The sequence below is a fragment of the Saccoglossus kowalevskii genome, chromosome 14, assembly GCF_978046115.1.
Source record: "Saccoglossus kowalevskii chromosome 14, keSacKowa6.1, whole genome shotgun sequence".
Taxonomy (NCBI): Eukaryota; Metazoa; Hemichordata; class Enteropneusta; family Harrimaniidae; genus Saccoglossus; species Saccoglossus kowalevskii.
The window spans coordinates 22,341,138-22,368,510 of NC_140654.1; the positions used below are offsets into that span (position 1 = coordinate 22,341,138).

Sequence of the window (27,373 nt, forward strand, 5' to 3'; positions counted from 1 at the left end):
GTAATGGTAGTTTTTTTTTATTAGCACATCTTTTTTATATTTTTGAAACATTTCTGTTACTAATATTTTGAAAATAACTTGAATGCTTACACTGATATTTTTAATGACTTTATGCGTTTATTGAATGCAACGTTGTATCTACATCATAACATTATATTGATCATTTGAACATTTATTCCAAACAACCAGGCCCAATGAAACCCTAAACTTGTCAATGTTATCAAACAATTGTTGCATCAGTTACATGACTAATTTTCTGCTTGTGTTTTTTCCTATACATTTATCCTGGTACGGTCGAGTGAATTCGTTTTATATTTATAAAGTTATATTCAATTTTTGGTAGTTTTGGACTTAATAGTCGATTATAGAATCATATCAACACTTATCTAACAATTTTAAGTTATTAAAATAACATCATAATGATATATGCGGTATTATAGGTGATTAACAGCGTTTACAGTGAACTATCATTTTAATTTATTTCAGAACAATGTCTTCAACACATCACACGCTTTATAGTAATCATTTTGCAATTTTAATCACACAGTCTGTGTGGCCTATTAATGAAAAGTAATTATTTGCTGCATCAGAGCTAGGATTATAAAATTCGGTCAAATATAGCAGGGAACCGACACGGCCAGTTAAACTGTATAGTGTGCTTGTCATATTTTTGTCAATTCAATACGTATACACTGACATTTCAATGAACTATTCACACAAACACGTTTGTTATCTGATCAATTAATCGCATATATCGCCTTTCATTAGAATTCGTGACACATGTTAGTCCTGAACACCATGCGTTTGTCACATGTAGCATCACAAACATGGATTATTTTTTATTGTCGTTTACTCATTATCATGACCGTCACAAATAGTGAAGTTTCCTTTTGTGTACAACGTCAAAACTATCGCCCGTAAATGAGTGTCTGGGAGTGATAACATCAGCCTTACATTTGGTTTTAATATTAATACTCTTAGTAGTAAAATAATATTTTATTGAAAAAAAAAATATATTGACAATTTGCGAACAACAATTGTTTTATCTCTGCGTTGCACACATAAAAGACAATAAAAGCCTAATGCAAGTTGTGATATTTTATGAAGTGGAAATGTGTATCCCACCATCTATTTTCAACTCTACCAATTCAACCGGACAATACTATTCTGGTTTTATGTATATTTTTGACATGCATTATAACTTGACTATTAACTTAAAGTAAACAATTCGTCTAGTAGTAGTTTATATTTAAGTATGGCGGATGTAAAACATGCAAATAAACATGATCTGAGCAATTCGATTACTCGTGAATGAAAATCCTACTTGGAATCAAGTACATTAAATATATTTACGCTATTTTCACTATGCATATCTGCTTTCTCATGCCATCTCTGGGACTACGTGCGACCACAGACGGTCATATGCACTCACCAAATATTAGCTTATATGGACTCGCTGTCAGCAGATACATACATCATATGTTCCTGCATATCCGATTGATGGCCCAGCCAAGCTACTGTTAAGCAAGACAGTCACCGGCACATATTCGTTGCTAATATAATACGAAATTAACAAGATCCGAGCAATTCGATCACTTATAAATAAGGATACTACATGAAATATTAAATAGAATTATATTCACATTGAAGCTTCATATATCACTATAGCTACTTTTGCATATTTGGGTTTCATTTTTTATTCTCGATACCCAGTCCGGGACAGGATTAGGTGCGACCCCAGACGTTCAGTAATGTTATCTCCGGTAGCTCAGGTACCTTACTGCCTTCCTGCAGTATTCTAACCACATGCTGGTTACCTGTGCGTACCAAGGACCAAGTAACATGCGACGAACTCGTCGGGTTATCTCCATCTTAGCCACGCGAATCTGGTTTCATGGTTAAATGATTACACAATCTTGATGCCATGGGCGCGCAACCACACGATCCTACCCTAACCAATTATAGTGAGACAACTGATACGGTACTATAATGGAAATAAAAGAGACCACCACAGAAGACACGATATTTGCACAACTTTCCAAGGAATCCAAAATCCAAAGAAACACTAATGATCCCAAAAAATCTCCACTGACTCAATCAAATATATTTATGTACATCATGTAACTATTCAAATACATCAGCAAAATGTATCCTCTAACAAATACGAATTGAATATCAGGCAGTCCAGTAAAAACAGGCGCTTAAATACAGCTGTTAAAGGATTAGTTAACATGTATAATTCTGTAACTTCGTAATACAGCCGTAACTAAGCAGCTTGCTTATCTCCTTTGCTGAATTATTGTTAGGCTAAATCGCATATGACGGAGTCTTAGTAAAAAGTAACTTTTACCTTTTACCACGTTCAAAACATAATAATTAGCACCAGTTTACCTCAAAAATGTTCCCATGAGCATATTACCTGTTGACGAGTCAGATTGCAACACGTAATTAAAGCATGACAGGTAACTTACATTATTTACATGTTATGTTGTCATTTATTGAGCATCTCCTTGCGACTGAAACAATGACCATGATTTATTTCAATGTCCCAATTTTCTGCACGCAAAAACTGGTCAGCATGTGCGATCTGTTGTACACTGTGGAATACCACGAGGTTGAAAAGCCTGCTTTTGACTATAATTATACAATTGCTGAATCAGTGTGGAAATATTTTCTGTACGTTGGGTCGTCATTATGTTGATAAACGCAAAATATTATGTTTAAGGACAACTGAACTACTCCAGCGTAGAATGATTTATCTTTTCAGACTACTTTGTTATAAACCTATAAATAACACGCTTAGCAGAAATAATAACATCATGTGAAGAAAATAGTTTGCCATGAGAAACCGCTAGAAACTGTATGTCTATTGACAGCTTTTGGATGTATTATGCAGCACCAAAATAGTCATACAAAGGAATGATTTTATAACTTCGGCTTTGTGGTATACTCTTGTCTAATGTTACAAGTTAATTATATTAATCATTTTAAAATGCACTTTATTTAATTATTTGCATGATTACGGCTGTCAAAAATAGCCTACTCATAAATTTTGTTAACCGCGTTTCGCAGTATAGCGGTTAACTATTGTCTGTTCTGGATGGCAATCAGACGGGTATGGTATGTGGGTCGCATGGCAAGGGGTATTTATTATAAGTGGAGGAAGGTTGAATTTCAGTGTAGGCCAGTTTCGCTACTGTGCAGTTTTCAATTGATTTGTTTTGTAAGTTTATTAATACTTGTTGTATAATATAGCGCGACATCCGCTATTTCCCCTGGGCACGTTCGACAGTGCGACGTGTACAGGTTTCCTGGGCGGTCGGCGTGCCAGTAACGGGATGCTTTTTATCAATGTTTCTGTCAGTTATTTTAAATGTTTATTTGATCGTGTAATGTAAGTAGCATTCGCCGAGCACCAATGATCGATTTTTTTTTCTCAATCCATGCAAGTTATTTTGTTTCCGCATTTAGTTTTTTTTTCAATCTATACACTTGAACACTACATGCATGGCAGCCGTTTTAGTCGGCTTTATTAGTGTGTTTTGTTAAATAAATGGTTCGCCGGACCGACTGCACATACGTGGCCGCACCTGACATGAACCTTACCTTATGTAAGTGTGTGTTGTACATTGTCGGATGTTTGAGTCTAGTAAAGACTAGTATTATATCACTGAACTGCTTGATTTTGACATGCGCCCTCTATTGACAGGTTGTCTAAAATCAATTCAAAATTTAATTAATGAAACAGAATGAATTCACGTATTTAACAGATCCTACAAAAATCTACAAAAGTAAAAAGCTTATTATTATTCAAAGAAAGGTCTGATATTTTCCGCGAATCATAATTATAGTTATTGATATTGACAAAGTTATACATTTGGATGTACGATAGTGTATGTTGTTTGACAGTCAATCATGGAAATATCATGGAATCATGAAAGTGTGTTCCATACATACACACAATGAAATAGACACAATAAATAACACGGATATTGTATTATATTTATTCTCCTAATTCGTGCGTTCATTGTTTTTATTGAATATTATTAATGCTAAATGACAAGTAAATACATTGAATTAAATGTTTAACCCAAATATATCGCATGAGTGTTACCATTTGTCACAGAAAAATAAAAATTAAATTGTATAAATTTTTTTCAGCTAATCCATAATTGGTCAGCACCGACGTCATTACTAATAGATTCATAACAACCAATCATATTTTGAATACATGTGATATACACATTGAGAAAATATTGTGTGTATTCATTCGATTGGGAAAGATGAATACTGTCGTTTCTTTTCTGCTCCTGTTGGTATCAGGTAATGCAGTGGGCCAAGAGAAGCCTCCTCATATTATTTTTATAGTTGTAGATGATCTCGGATGGAATGACGTTGGTTATAATAATCCCGTATTCAAGACACCTACCATCGACAGGCTTGCCGGTAATGGGGTGAAACTTCTGAATTACTACGTGGCGAGCCATTGCCTTCCATCCAGAAATATGTTGATGACTGGTAGACATGCTGTGAGTTATAAATTTTGGCGATCCGCTCCGCTAGGATTGCCCTTATAATCACTTTTGTCGTTGTGTATGTGTGATTTCCAGTGTTTTTACGTATTATTTTTTTTTGTGATATTTTAGCTTATCCGATTTCGCTCAAACTTGTCAGGAAGGTTACACCTTCACCCTAGTTATTAGAAAAAATCTGGAAAAAAAATTGGCTCACCGTTGCCATAGCAACAGCCCAAAAAACTGATTTTTGGATAGTTTCGCGCCAAATGTATCTCCTCTTACAATTTTAGGATTAAAAACTTCAGACATAGCTCATTCTACTCAGCTTGAGTGTGGGCACAAAGTTACTATTTAAATTTTTGATATCTTTTTTCATTACCGAGAAATTTGAAATTTGCTTTTAACTCACTGTGATTTTTTTGACTCGGCTGATTTTGTACCGTCACTAATTGGAAAAAAATCCTGGTCCACCACTGCCATTGCAACATCGAAAACTGATTTTTGAATACTTTCGCCCCAAATGTATTACCTCCTACCAGTTTTGTAATATCAGTGTTCAAATGATCATGCTTTTTTATTTTGGCTACGTTGGGCACTGGTAGAAGATCACCGGTGCCGATATTGTTATACTGTATCAACGTAATCACAACGCAACTTTGAACTTTGAATGAACTGTAAATGCTGCCTTCATTCTAGAAAATACTATCGCAAAACGGTTGGAAATAATAAATGTAACGGCAGAATACGTTCTAGTAATAATCTAAGTGACTTCTAAAGACTGAATGTTTTTTTCGAACTTCTTATACGGGGTCCATTTAGTTATAAACCGACCTTAGCTTCACGTTTATATCTTACCATGGAAACAACCAAAAACATGCTGCTTGTTTTTGAGCGGAGCAGTTCGTCAACCAGCCTACCGGCTTGTTATTATATTTGTTATTATGCGACTTGAATGCTATCAACTTAGCGGACCAGTTTTAATATAATGTAAAATGTTTGAACAAATATTATCCGATCAATAGATGTAGAATACTGTGGGGATATGCAATCATTAAGACTATTGATTATTGAGTATTATATTATACCAGTATATTGATGGTGTTAATCCATTGATTTGATTGGTCCAAACATAAAATTTGCATATGCAATCCATGGTATATTGGCTGATAATGCACGGCTAAACCAAGTGGCCTTGGAACATGAATTGACTACAGATTTAATACGGAAATATATAAAACCGGTATTATTTGATTTTTAAGGAAATATAGTCGTTGAATTTTGGAAGAATATTGAAAAAAATACTGAATTAAAAACATCTGAAAAATTATATAACTATAATATTGCTTTTTGTTAATGGTGGGGTCCAAGTTGTGAGCGTCGGTCGTTGGGTGATTGTCGTTCGCCACACAAACCTACTAACCACCGTCCCTCAACACCGTGAGGTGCCTACACGGTCGCCAGAACGCTGTGTTCTCAGTGTTGTTACTTTGGGATGGATTGCGAACTTCCAACAAAGAAAACTTGAAGGATTTAATGACATAAAAATGCAAAAAACTATGAGTCACAGGCAAAAATGTATGCCACAAATAACAACCAGTGTCCGGTAGCGGCAGCTGACAAAATTGCAGTGCACCCGGGTACTGTGGAATACTTTATTTTCGCTGGAATTAATTTTTGCTGAAAAGGCTTTTAGGGCGTTTTGTATGGAATTTATTTTCACTGATTTTTGATAAGTTTAATGTGAAATATAGGAAAAAAAGTATATTCGCTGGATTTTATTTTCACTGAATCATCCCTTCAGCGAAAATAGCGAAAATAAAGTATTCTACAGTAATTGCCATCTGTTTAAAAAAACACGGGACAACGCAGGATTCGACGACGATATATGGTATTCTAATTCTCCACTATGGGTAAATAAATTATAGGAGATGATGAAGCTAATTTCGAAAGCTACAGATTTGTGCCGAGTGTACACCAACCACTGTATTAGAGCGACGGCGTGCAAAGTCTTTCGGCCGGGGTTGAGACAAGGCATATCATGTACGTGTCACAAAAACGAAGCGAAAATCCGATCTTACACCATCAAACTTACCCCAGAACAACGACAAAACTTGTAAGTCATACTGTCACAAAATGTTGGTTATACCAAAGGTATCCAGGTCAGATGTTGGAACTGAGGTCGCTGTGCCGGTCGCCGTACATGATACACCGCGTCCCGCCGCGTCTCAAATTTCGGTCGAACTAAGTACCGCTGAACGTCAAATATCCACAGTTACAAGTAGTATGATGAGTCACAAAACCGGTTTATTTCACAACTGTACTTTCAATGGGAAAATTACAGTCCAAATTGTACAAAAACTGGAATGAAAACGTGGAAAATCCGTTGTTTAAATGATCCAAACTGTACACGACCCTGTATTTCAAATCGCGTTGTGCGTCTGTAAAAGGTCAGAAAGGTCATCCTTTGTTATGCTAATATGTGTGTTTACGCTGCTCTATTCAACGTGGATATGTTTTTTTTTCATGTGGAATAAAAATTAGTTTGTATTCAATTTGAACTGTGTTGCGCATGTAATTTTTGTATGCATTCAGCGTACAACTACATACTATTCTTATAAATATTCATGTTCAAGGGCCATAATCATGATCTTTTAGTAGATGAAAGTAAACTCTTTTTTTACAAGATTTATCGAATTGTCAATATACTGGTATAATATAATAGCAATAACTCCGCCGAAGTTGGGTATACCACTTGATATTGCACAATTCACTCCATATATGCACTCGCCTGCGGCTCGTGCATATATGTCGTGAATTGTGCAATATCTCGTGGTATACCCGCCTTCGGCGGGGGTTATTGCTTAATTATATTATAGCATTATCAATACCAGTAGATTTGATGACGTCATTGCAGCAGATTATTCGCGATAATGTATTACATTATTGAGCATCAAGGCCCTGTCCCATGGATATGAATACAATGTTGATTTCGAACACGAATAAAGAAGAAACTTTTGAAAAAGAAGAAATATTGTTAGATAACAAGTATTTAATACCACAATCGACATCAAATAAAACGGACCATAACCAATAACAGCGGATTTCAATATCGAAATCAGACAATATTTTGAAGGCGTCGTCGTCTGCTCTGTACGTTAACGCGCGTTCGGTCGAAGCGTTCAATCTAGTACGCGCGCTTCTAGATTCCGCGACTGATGCTGCTGTCCTTGTGGCCTCCTGATTAGGGATTGGTCAGTTACTTCGGCCGAGGGGGTCGGTGGATCAGTGGGGGGGGGGGGGTTACCCAGTTTTTGGTTTTGCGAATGGGGGGGCACCCTGTTTTTGATATCATGTTTTCCACAATTCACACACGCGCTCATGCATATATATATTTTTAAATGTTATTTCAGAACAAACAATAAAAAAGATAATCGTACAAATGTACTCTTATTAATAACTATTACCTATATTGCCTATAAATGTGTTGATGCAAAAAATGTTATAGGCTAAATATTTTGAGGTTAAAGTTGCCAAATAACTAACAGATTATGCAATGCGGCTAGAACCCCAATTATACAGTTAAGTTTTAAACACATCCCAAGTCCATGTGCTGCTGATATCAGATTATTTTATTTAAAGTCTGAAGTCACCATTGTATAAGATATTTACTGGATTTATCCAATTATAACAGGAGACGGAAAGACAACACTGCAATTAGTACAAAGAGCAGTGACAGTTTTTTGTTCAGCAAATCAAAAAAGTTAAATTTGTGAAAATGCTGATATATAAATTAAAATAAATGATGAAAAAATAAATGAATAGTTTTTTTGTTTTTTTAACTTTTAAATATGCATATTTTGCTCAGTAAAATACCGAAATCCAACACAAATTTAAGCAAAAATCAAAGTTTCCTTTGTTTTCATAAGCACAGATTGTGCTTCGGGTGTAAAGCTTTCCTGGTCTATAAGATATGAAAGATATGTTAAATCCAACTTAGTTTTCAAAGAGTTCAAACCGCCTAGATTCAAATCCTCTTTTCCTATCTTATAAGGGCGTTTATCGAGTGACTACTCCACAGCTTTGCTTGTATTTACTATCTTTAGCAGCATAGATTTCCCTCCTTCCTGCAGCCTTTTCTGTAGTCATTTTTTGGCTTTATGCTTCCCCTCCCCTCCTAAGGTCTACTGAGATTTACAGCTGACAAAATGGAATCTGCCGACCCCCCCCCCCTAGGCCGAAGTAACTGACCAATCCCTTAGTTCGCCTTATCGTGTTGTTAAAGTGAGGCTAACCGAGGATAATTTATCCAAGCAAATGCGATAAACGAAATGGGGGTACAATGTATGTCTACGAGTACAGAAAAATGAATTTGTTCTGTTTTTGTACTACAAAATTTGCGAAACGAGATCGACGAAAGACCGACGTGACTCTTATTTCCTCGGCGTCGACTCCCGGTAAATGTAACAGTCCGGGCACAGTTTGTATAAATAAATGAAAGTATCCGTGTTCCCAGGTTTGTATCTGTTTATTTATACAGTGAGATTAAAATGACTGTTGGTTTTCCTTCTAGGATGGCTAACACCCACTAGCTTTCCGGTCATGTTCGTTCGCCCGCTACGCTACGTTTGGCTTTATAGTATTCGTCAAATCCCCGCCCTCCCGTGGAATGTAAAATAACTATTACACAGAAAGAACAGTTGCCAATAATATCTACCTTGATTGTTTGAAAAAACTAGTGGGATGGGGTAACGATGCAACTACGTACATGTGCCCGGGTACGCATCCCTACGCACAGTCGATCCAGCTGGACCACGGCGGCGATCTAGCGTAGTGTAGTGCAAGCAGCGGTGGACACCAATACGGCGTACCAGTCCCCGGTACCAGTCACGGTGTGCCGTTCGCTCGGGCAATCACTGTAATGCTACTCCACATCACACATCAGTCACACATTCACTCGCAATGTAAATGAGTTCAATACAATTATATTTGATGGATTATAACTAGATTCTTCCTTGGCTTGCCATATGAGATTGTGGAAACAATTTCCAGAAAGACATTTTAAATTATTCAGATTCACGGGCCAGTGACTGTGAAACTATTCCGTTCACTGTAGATTTTTCTCCAAATTTTTCCGCTTTTTAGAGGCAGCAAATCCACTGGTAATGACAACGCTACAAAATAATAACAATAATGAACGACCCGCCAACCCATAATGGGCGAAAGCTCACTTTGTACGACATATATGTACGAGGCGTTAGCCGAGTACATATATGGAGCACAAAGTATGCTTGAGTCCATTATGGGTTGTCGGGTCGTTCATTATTGTTTAAATATATGTGTTTATTTATTTTTTTCTGCTGGTGCTGTGCTTTTTAAAGCAGTGCACATTGTTTTATATGTATGCCGTACATTTCAATCTGTGCTCCGTGATGAATTGCCAAATAGCATGGATTAGTTATGCATGTTATGAGCACACGACACTATGTAATATACATAATTCATATATGTACACGGATATTGTCTGCCGACTGATATTAACATTTAAAAATAAAAACACGGAACAAAAACAAAGGATGGAAGAAGAAAACTATACCATCTGCATTCAACATACATTCGTTATTTCATTTCAAGATTCAACTCGGGATTCCGCAAGATGGTTTCGGATATCATCCCCGGTCTTTGCCATTGGACGAGACTACTATAGCAGAACCATTAAAACACGCTGGCTATTCAACCCATATAGTGGGTAAATGGCATTGTGGGTATTACGCAGATAATTGCTTGCCTCATAACAGAGGATTTGACACATTTTTCGGTGAGCATTTCAGGATTGATTTAAATTTATCGTATAGTAGCTTTTGGAAACATAATTCTTACATGACATTCCAATGTATTTTTACTCTCACTGTGCCTGTCTCCTGTATTTAAATTCTCGACTAGTTTTGGCTTGTGCTTTAATTTGTGTGTTAGTTGTTATTTTTTTGTTTTTTTCTTTTTGAACTATGAATGCCAATACCGTTTCAAAACCTTGAAGTTATTTACCCTCGACATACCATGGATGAGGAGGTTAAATCATTGAACTTCTGTGATCATATTGATATTGATCCACTCAATTGGTCTAATCAACCTTAATTAATCGGTCACAACAACGGCTTAAATGACCGAGAGTATACAAACTACTGTAAAACATGTTGAAAAAGCGGCACGCAATTTTAGCGAATTGTTGTAAAATGACGTAATAGCGAAATGTTGATTTAGCAAATCTCTCTTGTCATTGTTGATTTCTTTGTTTGGCGGCCATTTTGAATTGATAATAAAGTCATTAGCGACATCTTGAATTAGCGAATAAGTTCCCTCGCTAAATTCGCGAAAAAGACATGCTCGCGAAAAAGACATGTTTTACAGTATAATCTAATCAATGAATATAACACTTATTACAATTTTGTATTATTTTTGTTTAATTGTGCATTTATATTAATAGGTTTCGTTGGAGCAGGTATAGACCACTATACGCACAGCGATCATTTTAATCATATGCACAATCTCAGAAAAAATGATGATTGCATAGCTAAGAAGTATATTGGTAAATATTCCACAACAATCTTTGCAAATGAAGGAAAGGATATAATTAATGCACATGATCAAAACAAAGTAAGTTTGTATTATAATAAAATAAAGATAGTCTATATGGCCACATTGATGTCATCTATCTGTTATCAGCCTTGCTCAATTGTTTTTAAATGGGCATGATTGTATGATTTTTTCAGTGACGAGGTTTCCAGTGGCGAACAAAATAGGTATCAGCAAAATGTGGCCCTCAAAATGCAAGAAATAGCCTGTAAAAGTTTTAAAGCCGAGCATGCCCCCGGACGCGCTCGTGAGATAGCACCTTCGGCGCAGGGTTGGTTAGCAGAGCCCCCCCCCCCCCAATTCAAAATGCCGTGCCGCCGCTTCTGTGTTCTTTACCAATTTCGCTGCTCTCACAATCATGGTCGTCATGACTGACCCCCCCCCCCCAGCGATATATACTGGTTGTGAGAAAATTTATATTCTGACACATGTTCATCTCTTCCTATCATAGCCACTGTTTCTTTACCTGTCATTTTCTGCGGTACACGCACCTCTCGAGGTTCCGTCCTCGTATTTGAAACAATACGAGTCAACTATTCATGACGAGGACAGACGAACATATGCAGCGATGACATCATGTGTAGACGAGGCTATCGCGAATATCACTGAGGCACTTGAAGAGAAGAACATGTTGAAAAACAGTATAATCGTTTTCACTTCCGGTAATAAATATTAAAATAATCGTATATACATAATGATTGTGTGTGATACAACCCTCTTATCATAGTTATTCCTTCCGTTACACGACGAATCTGTTTATGTTGATAGACAATTGGTAGAATCAGCTGAGCAAATTTACGGAAGGTCGGAAATCATTGTTTCTCATCAAATTTGACATTCAGTTTCATTATCCAGCTAAACGTTCGTATACATTTTCAAGTGAGGTTCAAAATGTTTGTTCCTAATTTAGTGTTTAATCATACAACATTGCAGACAATGGCGGGGCTTTGGTGAATTCGGCTGGCAACAACTGGCCTCTGAGAGGAGGAAAGCATACGAGTTGGGAAGGAGGTGTGAGAGCTGTTGGATTCGTTTATGGTGATTTGCTTCCTCGTCACTCACGGGGTACCGAGAATACGGGTCTGATGCATATCACAGACTGGTTCCCAACTTTAATAACATTGGCTGGTGGCAATCCACATGTCGGAAAGAAGCTATACGGAGTTGATCAGTGGAATATGATAACGTATGTGCCACATTTACGTATCAAACCTGTATCTTTCTTTTCATATGTGTAAATGTGTGAATAGTGTTTCCCGCTGATGTTGTTGCTGTTGTTGTTGTTGTGCCAGTATTCAATGTGGGTAGTATATTTTATCACAAAATTTAACTAAGGCATTGGAAAACTATAGTGTAATAATGGGAGTAGTCATACAATACGAAATGCCTCTTTGATATCTTACAGAGGAGAAGACAAATCTGGGCGCGACGATGTGTTGATTACGCTTGAGGAAGATAATAAAGCAGGTGCACCCTATAGAACTGGTATATATAAGAATAATGCTTTTGACATAACAACACATGCAGCGATAAAAATGGGAAAATGGAAGTTATTGACTGGACCAATTGGAGGTGAGCGTTTGTCAATATTATCCGTCTCCGATATTTTGAGTGCGAAATATTTATATGCAGATAAACATTCGCAAATAAAACAAGCAGCCTGTCGGCTGAGATAGCTCCACTGTTAGCAATGCACATTTCAATTAAAGAACTAAAGATATCATGAGAAAATGAACAATATATATAGTATCAAAGCAATCGAATTTCCATCAAGAATTCCAAAATATAACTTTTTAACAAAAACTACAAACATATTCACCAAAATTAGACAATTGAAGATATCATCACAAAATGAACAAATGTGAGAGAGGTTTACCTCAGGTACCTATGTGTATAGTATCAAAGCAATTAGACTTGAGGTTTTAAATATCAATATTTCAAATATTGAAGATATCATCACAAATTATTTATTTATTTATTTATTTATTTATTTATTTATTTATTTATTTATTTATTTATTTATTTATTTATTTATTTATATTTTTGCTTTTTGTGTATGTCAGGACCAAGTGATTGGGTTAAACCCCAAGAGATAAACTCTGACCATAGAATAGTAGAGGATCGTGATTTCGACGCAACACGTATGGTGCGACTATATAACATAGAAGACGATCAAACTGAAACAACTGATTTATCAGAGATTAATCAGCATATTGTGATTGAAATGCTTGCAAAGCTTCATAACTTTTCGAAGCAGTCCGTTCCTGCCCAGTCAAGAATATATCCACGTGCTGATTTTGATGGGATGGGAGAATGCATAAGTCCATGGGTATAACGAATGGCACAATACATATCATTCATGTAATATAGCAGTATTAGAAAAACAAATAAAACAATATGTTCAATAACAAACCTATGTTCTTACATTCATTTTTTTAATTATATCGTGTGTCCAACATGCGATAAGTATGTTAGTTCGAAGCATATGCTTGATTGTATTGTTTTTTGACAGCAATATATATATATATATATATATATATATATATATATATATATATCACATGAACCAACATGATGTGAGCTTAATTTTTAAAATCATGCAAATTTACAGATGTCAACTCCAAAAATCTGGTTTAGTTATAGAACGCCTATGAATACACGTTTTACATCCGTCATACCTGAAAACAAACTACTGCACGATAAATTATTCACTTACTTGTCGGCCTTCTTTCACTCTATAAAATGATGGGAAAAAATTAACAGTTTTGATTGCTTATTTGGTTTGTTTAAAGAATACATAGATCTTATCTAGTTCAACACTTTTCTTGAAACTCCACAATAAAAAGCCTACCGCAGATCAACAACGCAAGCATCAAAATGAGATTTTTCTGCATTGTAGACATATTTATTCGTTAATGATTTTAATATTTGTGGTATGATGTTGTTGTTTTTTAAATTGAATTTGTCATGTAATTTTTATGACAAATCTAAAAATAGTTGTATTTTGTTTAATATTCAGAAGTTTTGATATACATTTTGGACATGCAATACCTCTATGAGCTGGTGTTCAATTCAGATGGAAAAACATAATTTGATAGATCTGGTTGAAATGTTTCCTCAAACAGGTTATTAGTGAAGAGTTTGAGAACTTAAGTATGTCATTGATGATAGCATCACGATCTGGTGATTCCACAGTTTTGATGCAACGGAATGTCAAAGCTTCCATTAGGTGTGTATTTTGCTATTTCGGTAATTTTATTATTTCTATCTCTATGCAGTTTTCAATGTAGTATATTCTAGAAAAATAGAAATAAAATATGTGCCACTAAAAAACATATCAGGGTGTTTTTCTATTATTGCTATGTTACATGTCTGAATTGGATACTTATATGGTAAGCGTAACATTTCCACGTGTTAATGCATAATAATACAGTAAAATCATGCAAAAAGCATAAAATAGAGCGAAATATTTTCTTTCTGTAATATTCTTGTATAATCAGTAATTATGGAAATTATCATTGGTCTGCATATGAAATTTTCGTCATGACATAAATATAGTTCTCAATTTTATTGTAAAAATCAGTTGTTTTGTTTCCGAACGAAGCAATAAATTTCACAATGTCAAAAACAAAAAGTCTGCATTGTAGTGTTCTCCTCAGTGCTTTAGGAATTCTAGCATGTTAAAGATTTTTGGACAACTGTTCGATTTAAAAAAAAAAGTCTTACTGTATTCAGAACCAACTTGAATAAAAAATGTCTCATTTCACATAAAACCTAGAAACTGAGTTAAAGTTAAACGCTGAAAACACGTATACATCTCATAAATACGTATTATACTAGTGTAACAATAAGATGGACGAACACTGTCATATGTCATCATCGACATATAATCCACATGCATGCTCATTGAATAGATGTATTATACTATTTGAATAAGCTGTGCATGGTTGGATACTCCTCGACGTCGATGAAGCAATGCCTCTATGCTTCACATTTTAGTTGCGTATTAACAATAAAAGGAGGCTTGACACGTTGTATCTTTCGATGAAATCACTACATGTATTTTCACAGCAAGACTCTTAGCTCTGTTTTGTAAATACGTTCACGTTATTTAAACAAGGCCAGGCTCAATTGCAATTTCGTTGTGTTTTGACATACATATGATCGCGTAATTTCAGAATTATTGCTTCTGTATAGGTTTCACGTACCTTGGTATTAGTAAAATTATTATGATTTTATTCATACTGAATGCTGAAATCACTTTTAAATATTTAACAAATACATTATATGTAAAACATATCGTATTTCAATATCATGTATAATATTCGAAGTTGCGTGATTGTGAATTGAATTGAATTGAATTGAATTGGATAGTTTAGATTTGTATTGTAATGCCTCAACATGTTTCATGGTGTGTATCTCATCTTTGATCAGTATACAAATGCTGTATTCAGCACACAGAGTGCAAGAAACACCTCACGTTTGAATACACTTCTTTCTCGACGAGAATTAAAGGCAGGTTATATTCTGCATTAGATTATTTGAATAAGAGTACGCATGGCCAACTGGATTGTTATTTATTGAAATAAGGAATAACAGTGTACAAATAGATTTTAAAATAAGTGATAGCTGGATTCTCGTGAACAAGTATATTACATAATTTTGTAAGATTCAGTGTTAGACGGAATGCAAAATAGATGTATATGATTTTGATTTTAGTCATATAAAACATAATATGAGCACGTAGTTATATAAGAACGACAAGAGAACAAGAAAAGTCCATAGCACAATACTTATTTGTTCATCGTGTATTCTCTCTGGCATTTTAGGACCGTCTTTACTAGACTCGTCACATCCGATAATGTACAACACACACACACACTTACATAACGTAAGGTTCATGCCAGGTGCGGCCACGTATGCGCAGTCGGTCCGGCGAACCATGACTGACAAAAACATCGACAAAATAGTAACCCCCGTTGCTGGCACGCCGACCGCCCAGGAAAAACCAGGAATAAAACGAACCCCTTTGGGGACCAAAAATACCTGGAAACCTGTACCCGTCGCACTGTCGAACGTGCCCAGGGGAAGGTGGCGGGTGTCGCCCTGTATTATACAACAAACTTACAAAACAACCAGTTGAAAACTGCACTGTAGCGAGACTGGCCTAGATTGACATTCAACCTTCTGTCCTCCACTTAAATACCCCTTGTCAATATTAATTAACACTTAAAGCGAGGGAGTCATCACCTGCGCATGTGTCAGATGGCCATAGCGTGTCATTGTTTACAAACAAGCGTCTACCCATGGGCCTTTACGTTTTTAGCATGTGTTATCATCGCTTGGGACTCGCGTGCTCACGTGACGACCCTCCCGATTTAATGCTTCACTGACTTTGTTACTAAATTACCGATTCTTTGTTGCAAATATTATTACATAATGGTCTGGCGCTTTCCACTACATAAATATTCAATCGCTGTTAATGTAAAAGTAGTCATTATAAGCGAAGTGTGGATGCGCAAGTACTAAACTACGTATTGTCTTTGTCGTCTGCTACAATGAGATTACAGCAAATAAAAGATATACGAAATAGAGATGGATAAAGAACCACACATCGTTACAATATCATTCACTTTGCTTTGTTGGAACGAGTGTATTTATGCAGTTAATACAAATTACAGTTTTATTTATTTATTTATTTATTTATTTATTTATTTATTTATTTATTTATTTATTTATTTATTTATTTATTTATTTATTTATTTATTTATTTATTTATTTATTTATTTATTTATTTATTTATTTATTTATTTATTTATTTATTTATTTATTTATTTATTTATTTATTTATTTATTTATTTATTTATTTATTTATTTATTTATTTATTTATTTATTTATTTATTTATTTATTTATTTATTTATTTATTTATTTATTTATTTATTTATTTATTTATTTATTTATTTATTTATTTATTTATTTATTTATTTATTTATTTATTTATTTATTTATTTATTTATTTATTTATTTATTTATTTATTTATTTATTTATTTATTTATTTATTTATTTATTTATTTATTTATTTATTTATTTATTTATTTATTTATTGAAGGGATGCCAATATACATTAAAGGTCTTAAAGGTGCTTAATGAGGCTGATTTTTAAATGAGTTGGCAAGTTGTTCCATAACATTACTCGTCTGTACTGAAACGTGCTTTGACCCATAACATAAATAACTTTCATTTAGAAATGCATAGATTATCGTTCGTTAAGAAAGAAGCATTTACTATACTTGTGAGATCGGTCTCATCATCTCACTTAAAATACATAAAAATACCTAGAAAGTATGAAATTCTGTAGTCAGCTACAAAGTCAAACGACGATTCGCTAAAGTTGCCTTAAGAAATCACCGAACTGCTCTTTTTTGAAGCTTATAAACCCAGCATTATTGTGATTGACTTGTATTGCCCTATACTATATAGAAATATTCCAATAAAGACTGAAAAAAAAACAAGTGTTCTCCTGGCGGAAATAGGTAAAACGCTTTATTTGTTATCCCTCCGACAGACTACCTGCTTGACTGACTGACTGTGACTGTTTTACTTATTTCACCATTAAAATTAGCTAGAGAATCTTCGCCAACCTAGTTTAACCTTTGACGGGATCCAACCAGCATGGAGTTTGATTTAGATCATCATCATTAAAAAACTTCGCTACTACACTGACACTTCGTCCACATGATAACAGAGTTTGGTCGTCAGAAGACATATCATTCAAACTGCTCCGAAGAAATAATGGAAGGTTATTTATGAATAAAGAAATAATACTGGTACTAAAATTGAACCCAGTGGTACACTATGTCGACTATTCACCCATAAGCAACGCATTTTTTTTCTGTGGCTGATAAATAACTAAACCATTTTAGGGAAACTGGAAAATTCTTATTCAATAACAAGTGTCAATCTATCATATCAAACGCCTTGCTTAATTCAAGATAAAGTAAACAACTCAATAAGTCATCATCCATATTGCTAAGTAATGCATCACATAGCTTAATCATAGCTGTGGGATTTCCGAATGGGATTTCCGAAAACCTGACTGCGATATAGAAATTAAATCATAACAATTCAAATAATGGTATAAGTGATCATGCGCGTGTTTTGATGATCATTAAATGTAACGAAATAGGATCCACTCTTGTGTAATGAAATCATTTTGCATGCTTGAACATGTCCGGGAAATACCTGATCGAATACTGAGGTTGAATTAAATGAATAAATGAGAAATACACATTTGAAAATAGCAGAAATACACTAAATCTAGATGACGTATTGTCAAGGCCAGCTCACAGTGAGAACAGTTGGCTCTTCATGTAAAGACATGTGACTGGCGGTATAACAAATGGTCAAGTAATGGACAATTTGGAAATTGCAAATTCGTAAAATATGAATTCCCCACAACATATGCGAATGTGTATTAAAATTATTAAAGCTATGGCTAACTGAAACATGAACGATCAATTCGTTTTTTATATATGCATCAGCATTGTTTGATCTATTGACTTCAATAAGATGAACATTTTTCTCACCGGTCTAGATTACAATAACTACCAGATTACATGTGGCTCTATATTGGTTTGGATCAGTAATATCTCCCAAAATACGCGCAAACCTTCGAAAATTGTCTCTTTCTCTAATTATGAGTGATACAATATTCAGGCTACCGGATGTCTTATTTTGTCCACACGTCTACAAACAAAAGGTGCATGCGAAAAACAAAAGAATGCCACGTCTCAAATGCCAAATGGACGCAGGCCGCGTAACACCATTTATAATTTGAGAATAATTAAGGTTGTATGCGCGGAAATGTACTGCGCATACGTTCTGCGCATTTGAAGCAGACTTTCAAGATGGCTGCCACAACAAACAAGTACGCTTCGCGATCGCCGAATGCACGCAAATTTAAAGGATTTTTGACCGAGAAAGAGAAGAGAAGAAGATTGGAAGTTATCCAGGCGAACCGCCAATATAAGAAAGTTTCTGAAGTAGTTTTAGAATCAAATTCAGGTACGTACGTACGGTGTCAGTATACGACGTAAACTTTGGTTGAATCGTCTGCAACTGTATCCACAACTCGAATCAATATATTTTCGCATTTTATTTGTTTTTATGAACATCAGATTATGCTTATTTTGGGGGAAACAGTGTTTATTTTTTCCTAATTCCTGTTTCACTAAATACAGAAATTGTGATAAAAAATACATTTGACAACGAAGTTTGTCTGTCGCGTCGTCTGCAGCTTTCATTATTTATGACGAGGTGCCTTCAACGCGAACTGGTAATTTTAACTATACGCACAAAACCCTCAATTTGAGGGCATGATTGTCCTCACACTTCCATATAACCAAGGGGATACAATTTTAACTATGAATAAACAGCATGTTCAAATATTTTCTATATTTTGCTGTTTTGAAATCCATATTTATTTTCCTAGTGTTATAAATTTAGAGCATTGAAATTTCATCTGTTTACTCTTCAGAAAAACATTAACATGTAACATGATGAACTTGCGGCTGTGTTGAGGAAATTAAAATTAAAATACTTGCATATTATAGTAGATACTTGAATTTTATTTTTTCTATTTGTTATTGTGTCAAATATTTTTTGTTCTAAATACATTGTAATATATATTTTTGGACATTTTCTCCCAATAAATGTTTTTTTCTGAAAATAAGCCATGACCTAAAAATTATTGTTATTTTTCACATTATCTGAATGTGAGAGAGTTTCTGTTTTGCCTATGGCTCCTTTGGAAATGATGATTTTGGAATAATGGTTTCTTTTTATTTCTGTAAATATTCATACATTTCTTATGAATAGCACAGATAGTATGTTAACACCTTACTGCTGTCAATATCTGTTAGCCAGTATAGTAGTGCAAATTGCATGAAATTTATTTACATGATGACTGTAATGATAATCTGATTTATCTTTACAGAAGTTACTTCAGAAAGTGCTATAAATTGGAATGTTGGATGCAGAATAGTACAGCTGTCTGTTCTAGCTGAGGGATTAAAAGCCTGTGCTGTGTGTTGTGAACACCTTGTTCTGGTGGATTGCCAGGAGGAGAGACGATATGGTCTTGGTAGTGTACTGTATATACCTTGCCAGAGATATGGTGCTGTAAACCATGTGTATACAGGTTCGACACATAGGAATGCTAAATCAAACCAAGGATTACCTATATTTGATGTAAATACCAAATTAGCCACCGGTTAGATTTACAGGCAAACTAAGGATTCATCTCAATTATTAACCTCTTATGGTCATATATTGGTGATCATACTTTTAGTAATGTAGGGCAGCAAAAACTAATCTTATAAAATGTTAATCTAAGTTTTTTTCTTATTTCATAACATAGGAATGGTACAGACTCATGTGAATAACTTCCTTGCCTCACTGAATATACCGGGTATACACCACAAGACATTAAAGAAAAGAGAAAGAGAAGCAGGTGTTGGTATTGAGAATGTTGCAAAACGACTGTGTGTTAAAGCTCTAACTGAAGAACAAAAACTTAGTTCACATGAAAATCAAGTTGATATTTCCTTTGATGGTGCATGGCAGCGCCGTGGCTCTGGCAAAGAATATAACAGTCTGTCAGGTCATGGTGCTGCTATAGGTGAAGCAACTGGTAAAATTATGGGATATGCTGTGCGTTCAAAGGGATGCAACATTTGTGAAAATGGGGATATGAACACAAGAAAACATGACTGTCGTAAAAACTGGACAGGGAGTTCCAAAGCTATGGAAGGAGATATTGCTGTTGAAGTGGTAAAAACTATTAACCAAACTAGTGCTAAAACAGTATATTTAACTATACATGAGGATACAACAACCATTCATAAACTAAGAACAGAAATTAACCAAGATATTGAAAAGAGACCAGATATGAACCACACCAAAAAAGGTCTAGGAAATATGAACTTTCAAAAACTCACAAAATATTAACACCACGTGTTATCAAGTATTTTCAAACATGTTTTTCCTATGCTGTTACTCAGAACTAAGGTAGACCAGCTTTAATCAATAACAAACTTGCCATTGTTCCCCATGCATTTGGATCTCATGAATCATGAGATCGTAAATGGTGTGGTTACCAACGTCAGCCAGATACTTACTGCCACAAACGTCTTCCATATGGTAAAGATCTTTCTGGGGTAGAATTGCGTAAAGATTTAAAATCTATTTTTTGAAATTTATGCTGCATGTGCAAATAAACTTTCTCTTATGAGTTCAACACAAGCCAATGAAAGCTTTCATAACACTGTTGCTTCTAAAGCACCAAAAAACAGACATTACAGTAAATCAGAAAGTTTAAATATCCGCATTGCAGCAGCAGTTTCACAGAAAAATAGTGGATACACATATGTTTGTAGTGTTAACAAAGAAAATGGACTATCTCCTGGAATTGTTTCACAGGTGAGGGGAATAAAACTAGACAATAAAGCAAGAACAAGAAATATGCAGACAGAAAACAAAAAATACAAACTTAGACGTATACAATTAAAAGAGGAGCGAAACAAAAAATGTAATGCTACTGAGTTAAGAGAAGGTGACACATACAACACAAACATTGCAATTAGAAATGACATTGATATTACATGTATTCCTGAACCAGTTAATGTTCCTGTAAGTTTTCCAGTAAACATACTTCAAGATTCTCCTGTTGTTGTATTTGATCTTGAAACAACATCATTTGGTATTGATTCCTCAATTTGTCAGATTGCTGCATCTTATGATGGTAAAATATTTGATGAGTATGTTGACCCCTGTCAGCCAATACATCCAGCAGCATCCAAAGTAACTGGGTTGACATATACATGTGGTAAACTGTTTCATAACTTTAATTTAGTACCAACATTATCACAGAAAGATGCTCTTGGGAGTTTTATAGAATGGATTCCATTAAATTCTGTGTTAGTTGCACATAACTTTAAGAATTTTGATGCTAGGATTCTGGTTAGTTCTGTGCAAAGATATGGTCTTTTAGACAAACTAAAACATAAACATTGCTGCTTTTCTGATACGCTCTCTGTATTTCGTGAAATTTTACAACCTCGATCATCTTACTCTGAAGAAAACCTGGTTAATGATTATATACACACTGAATACAGTGCTCACAATGCAAAACATGATGTACATATGCTTCAACAATTGATTGTTAAATGTAATGTTGACATCAGCCATATTAGTAAACATAGCTTCTCTGTTGATTTTATTATAGAAGCCCTTGAATTTCTATTGTGTAAAAAGAAAAATCTGTCTTCTCTTAGTCAACTAATAAGTAAGAAGGTAATTAAAAGTGTATGGCTGAGAAAATAGCTGCTTCTGGTCTGGCTTTTTGTCACTTGAACTTGGCTTATAGCAGAGGAGGGATAGATGGATTGGTGAAGTTGCTTAGTGAAGATTATTTTGGTCATCCACGGGTAACCAAACATAAAAAACATTCTTGTCACTATCGCAGTTTTTTGAAAAGAAGTAACTATATTTAAAACAATGATTAATGACTCTTGTGATATTTTTTTAGTTCACTAATCCATCCATCCATGACATCTTTGAGAACACTAAACTGATATTTGGTATGTAAATGTCTCATAGGGTGAAAATGGGATTATTCATGCAATGTTGGCATATTTTCAGAAAAGAAAACACTTTTTTTGTCCATTGAAGGTTATTGTATATGTTATGAAGGTTATATATGTATTTATATCCAGATTTAAAAATAAATAAATACATACAATTGTATTTAATAAAATGATAAAGCAAGTGTTATATGATTTTAAAATAGATGAAATATTTAAATATATTAGTATTTATGGACCACTTTTATTTATTTATCGATATATGAATATTAAAAAAAAACAGAACACAAAATAAATATTACTTACAACTAAACAATACTGATCCTTTTGTCACTTCATGTATGTAACACTAGTCATACTCTGTCTTGTATGTATGTTACAGCACCCCCCCCCTCCCCACCTGTGCACTAACTGAGATTACAATGCTTTCATCAGTATCCCTCAGAAGAAAATAATACTTCAGTGCATTAGTGGCTTGACTTTGAATTCTTATATTTCCAATGAAAGGTAAGAATATTCTCCCAAGCACCCAGCCAATATATATAAACTGTACTTCATATATAAAACAATATAATCTACTGATGTTGGATGTACATGACCATATTTGATGTACACCGATATGTATATTGACAAAGGCAAAGGTCAAAGGTCACGTAAATGATCCAACATGGCCACTAAGAATATTGAAACTGACAATTAAACTATTTTTTTCTCAAAAAGTAGTGCATTAGCATACCATTATCAATGTATAATATGGAATAACTTCATAAGTACTCAACATGTACACAATTTCAAGAGATTTCCATGGATGATTTTTTTTTTGTAGGACAGTTTCTATGATTTTTTTTTCTAAAATACAAAACCAAATGAAGGAAACTCTGTTTTCTTTAAATAGGTAATTTCTTAAATTCATTAGAATTGAATTTAAATATGAACTCATATTATGCCGGAAATAGACAATAGAATCTGGTCAAGTAGAGATTTCCTGTCTATCCCATTGCAGTGACTATAATTACATGCAAAATTATTCAAGACAACGGATGATGTCATAGACTTTTAAGGTCTATTGTTTAGCCTAATTGAGAGTATATTGTTATGTTAAGTAGTTCACAGCTTGGGGTTGGAAACAATAGTAAGTGAGGTAATCTATTGTTTCCTTTGTTCTGTGTCCACTTGTATTTGTCAGCTGATCATATGAAGCCATGTAATAAATGGTTGTGGTTACCAGAGAACGAGATACCCTTAGGTACACTCTTAAGATGGCATTGAAGACAGCCACCCGTTATATACTTAAGGATGCGGTAGAGTTATTTTCGTGAATTTTGCTTTTTTTGTTATTACTTTTGTAAAGTTATTGGGCTCATAATTTTATCAAAATTAAAATTGAAACACATCTAGAATACCCTTTTTTTTAAAAAAAAATAAGAAAAACTACTTTTATAACGGGATACTGTACAATTTGTTTTTGAGATAAAAGTCTGGACGCAAACAATAACATTGACTTATTCGCGTAATTTGCATAATCCCTTCACGACAGAAACAGTGCACACTGAAGACGACGCGGTCATATCAACTCCGGCTCCTGATTATTGATCAATCACAAAAAAGAGGCCCCAAAGAAAAACTAAAAACGCAGTTCAGAGGAAGCGAAACTTTACCTATAACAGAAATGCATTGCCGACAGTACAATGGGGTTCACACTTTGAGTATTCAAACCAAGAGGGTAAAATTTCGTCAGCAAACATGATCAATTTCCATCTTCCAAAAAGTCGGGCAGACAAGTTATGCAGGGCCGCCGTGTACTGTAACAACTTCGCTTCTTTTTGGAGGACGAATACGGACCCAAAACTTTATAGTTTTGGATTTTATTACTGCAAGGCTACTAAGTGACTCCATGTTATGTGTTTTGTTGTAAAGATCAGTCCATCTGATGCTTTAAATATCCAAAATTAGCGCAGCGCAACGTGACAAATGTTTTGTTTTTTGGCGTTTCCAGGCAGAAGAAATCTGACGCCATGGAGGTCATTCAAGTGAGTTGTGCGTCGTCAGAAATTGACCTACTTTCATGAAATTCACACACATTGATAACGTATTGGCGCAGAATAAAACCCTTGAAGCATTTTTTGAGAACTTCTCGCAATAAAAAATAAAAGGCTTTTAAATTCCTTGTCTATGGGTGAAATAACAGGAAAAATGTAAATTGGTGTCATTGTAAACAAATATGCAATCTATGTTCTAACACTCTCCAGGCATTGACGGGGCTGATGCTGTCTTGATTTTTCAGCTTTCTTTTTTTACAGAACCCCTACGGTTTTCATACAAAACTAATTTTTATTCAAAATAACACCTATATGTTTACTTAGTAATCACGTGACTAATTCGTGGTACATGTCACAGATCATTTTTTCAAAAAGCCAGGAACAAGGGCTTCAAGAAAATATATAATTTGCTACGCATCAAAACACTTCTCCTCATGAAAACAGTTTTTACTTTTTAGAGCATGATAACTCTACCGCATCCTTAATACAAAAATATGTGGACAGACTAATCTTGTAAATATCATTGTGGCAGTCAACGGCGATTGGTATGCAAATTACGTTTGTCTGACGCATTACAAAACAAAAGTCTAGACTGTCGTAGAATAATACACAACTCGCGGACAGACAGTGTGATGAAACCCCTTTTTTACAAAGAGGAAAAACGGCCGATACAATATATTGATCTTGTGGTCTGACCTTCAGCATCAAAAGCAGTATGGCGATAGTGCTTCGCGTTCGAAAAGTGGGATAATTTTTAACATGGAATAACGGACATAAACTAAATCTTGATTCAGGTTACTTCCTGTTGTTAATTGGATTAAAACAGTTATATTTGCTAACAACTGGATCGTACATCTGTGTAAAAAATGCTTAGCTCTAATTTGGGCAGCGAATACTGCGTCTACAACTGCGTTGGCTGCGTCGCCCTGTTCATTGAACCAGAGAGTATCCAGAACGAAGCGAACAAACTTGAACAGTCACCTGCGTTACTGCATTTACCTATTTTTAAAAATAGAGTTTGGCACACAATTACATATCGTCCATTGGTAATACACTGGGCCAGTGTAGGATATATCATCAAGTTTTACGGCAAGTTGGGCATTTAATGGTGGAGTGTTGATGGAAACATCTATAACATATCGAAAGCTTGGAACGTCACCTGTCTATTACGAAGCACACAAAAGTGAAAAAATGAAAAATATAAACTCAAAATTAAATTTTGTTTTAATAGATGTTTATGCAATGCATTCTCTATGGCACATCCTGTGATGTTTATTTGACTGGGGAACACTGGCCAGGGCGGAAGTCGGCCATCTTGTCCACTCATTTCTGGCAATGATAAGATGAAACCAATTTCAGTAAAAATGTGGATTAAGACTGAGTATAAATGACAACTTAAGTTATTTAAGAAAGCTTCTTAAAAATGCTGACTCAGCATAATTGTGAGTTGTGTATCTTAAAAATTAGTACATTAACCCCATGTTTTTTTCTTTTCTTTGAGTTTAGAGTAACATGTCCTGTACACCTGTAGTATTTTAAACGATTTTCCATGGGTTTTTTATTTTGTAGCATACATCCTTAAATCAACTACGAAATTAAACTCGTAGTTATTACAGTTAAATCGTGGAAGGTGGGACAGGAGAGAGAATATTATTGTTTTCTCGGGTTCCATGATCGCATTCAATTATTTTTTACTTGCTACTTTACATTTACAAAATGCGATTGCGTGATTAATTAGCGTTAAGCTTGGAAGCAGTCAGAGTTTTACGGAGATAAATAAACACCAAAATCACACAAAACTACCAAATCACATATCTTTATAAAATAATATTCTATCTTAATAATAATATCCTGACCGGATACCTAATAGTTACAGTATTTCTGCTTATGACCCGTTTTCCCACAACTCCAGCATAGGAGACGTGTCACCTGACCTGACCTGATATACGCGAACTGTAAGGCCTCCACAACGCAACATCTTAAATCGCTACTGTTGTGCTGCTGTGTCTATTGGAATTACACTCGTGCAAAGTATTCCAACTCTGCCACAGCTGTGGCATGTAATACGCCGTCTTTTAGTATTTTAGTATTGTGGATTTGCAAATTCAAGTGACGAATTATCAACATAGTTACTCCTACGATGAGTGCTACCATGTCGGTGTGGAAACTGGATGGATCGCGTGATAAGACACATGGTGTTAAAATTTGCCACCAACCTGCCTGTACCCCTTGAATTCAAATCTTGTCACTGTACAAATTAGTGTTGATTAAGAACATTGTTACATAATATTATGTCTTTGTCAATAAAAGGTGTACTATTGTTTTTCGCCACAAGTCGAAGTGATCGGTTTTATGAATTCACCGCTACATGTAGATATTCTTTTCTTGGACACACAATTGAAATGAAAATCTTTGTTGCATTAATAGGTTTAACGATGTTGTGTTCAAGAATAAAATTCTTGAATTGGGATAGTCGTTTCCTGGCATGCGGCAGACGGTGATAGCGTATCATTGTTTACAAACAAGCGTGTACCCAAGAGCC

At 34.8% G+C, this 27,373-nt stretch overlaps 2 protein-coding genes across 2 annotated transcripts; both read left to right on the plus strand.

Annotated features, from left to right (window-relative positions):
• The first annotated feature begins 4,283 nt into the window (after positions 1–4,283).
• LOC100375535 (arylsulfatase B-like) lies at positions 4,284–13,559 on the plus strand. Its single transcript, XM_085507537.1, has 7 exons — positions 4,284–4,529; positions 10,149–10,332; positions 10,999–11,168; positions 11,599–11,809; positions 12,081–12,333; positions 12,553–12,719; positions 13,211–13,559. Exons 1-7 carry the CDS (start codon positions 4,284–4,286, stop codon positions 13,480–13,482), a joined length of 1,503 nt encoding a protein of 500 aa, XP_085363663.1. The 3' UTR covers positions 13,483–13,559.
• A 5,498-nt stretch (positions 13,560–19,057) lies between these two features.
• LOC146734582 (uncharacterized) lies at positions 19,058–22,797 on the plus strand. Its single transcript, XM_085507538.1, has 5 exons — positions 19,058–19,214; positions 20,146–20,349; positions 20,569–21,117; positions 21,829–22,502; positions 22,738–22,797. The coding sequence occupies exons 1-5, from the start codon at positions 19,058–19,060 to the stop codon at positions 22,795–22,797; spliced, it is 1,644 nt and encodes a 547-aa protein (XP_085363664.1).
• Positions 22,798–27,373: the final 4,576 nt, after the last annotated feature.

Excerpts from the sequence above, each read along its gene's own strand:
- LOC100375535 (XM_085507537.1), top strand. The coding sequence starts at position 4,284 with ATGAATACTGTCGTTTCTTTTCTGCTCCTGTTGGTATCAGGTAATGCA. Across the intron at positions 10,333-10,998 it reads AGGATTTGACACATTTTTCG|GTTTCGTTGGAGCAGGTATA; the intron begins GTGAGCATTTCA and ends TTATATTAATAG. Across the intron at positions 12,720-13,210 it reads ATTGACTGGACCAATTGGAG|GACCAAGTGATTGGGTTAAA; the intron begins GTGAGCGTTTGT and ends TGTGTATGTCAG.
- LOC146734582 (XM_085507538.1), top strand. The coding sequence starts at position 19,058 with ATGGCTGCCACAACAAACAAGTACGCTTCGCGATCGCCGAATGCACGC. Across the intron at positions 20,350-20,568 it reads TGTAAACCATGTGTATACAG|GAATGGTACAGACTCATGTG; the intron begins GTTCGACACATA and ends TTCATAACATAG. Across the intron at positions 22,503-22,737 it reads GTCAACTAATAAGTAAGAAG|TTCACTAATCCATCCATCCA; the intron begins GTAATTAAAAGT and ends ATATTTTTTTAG.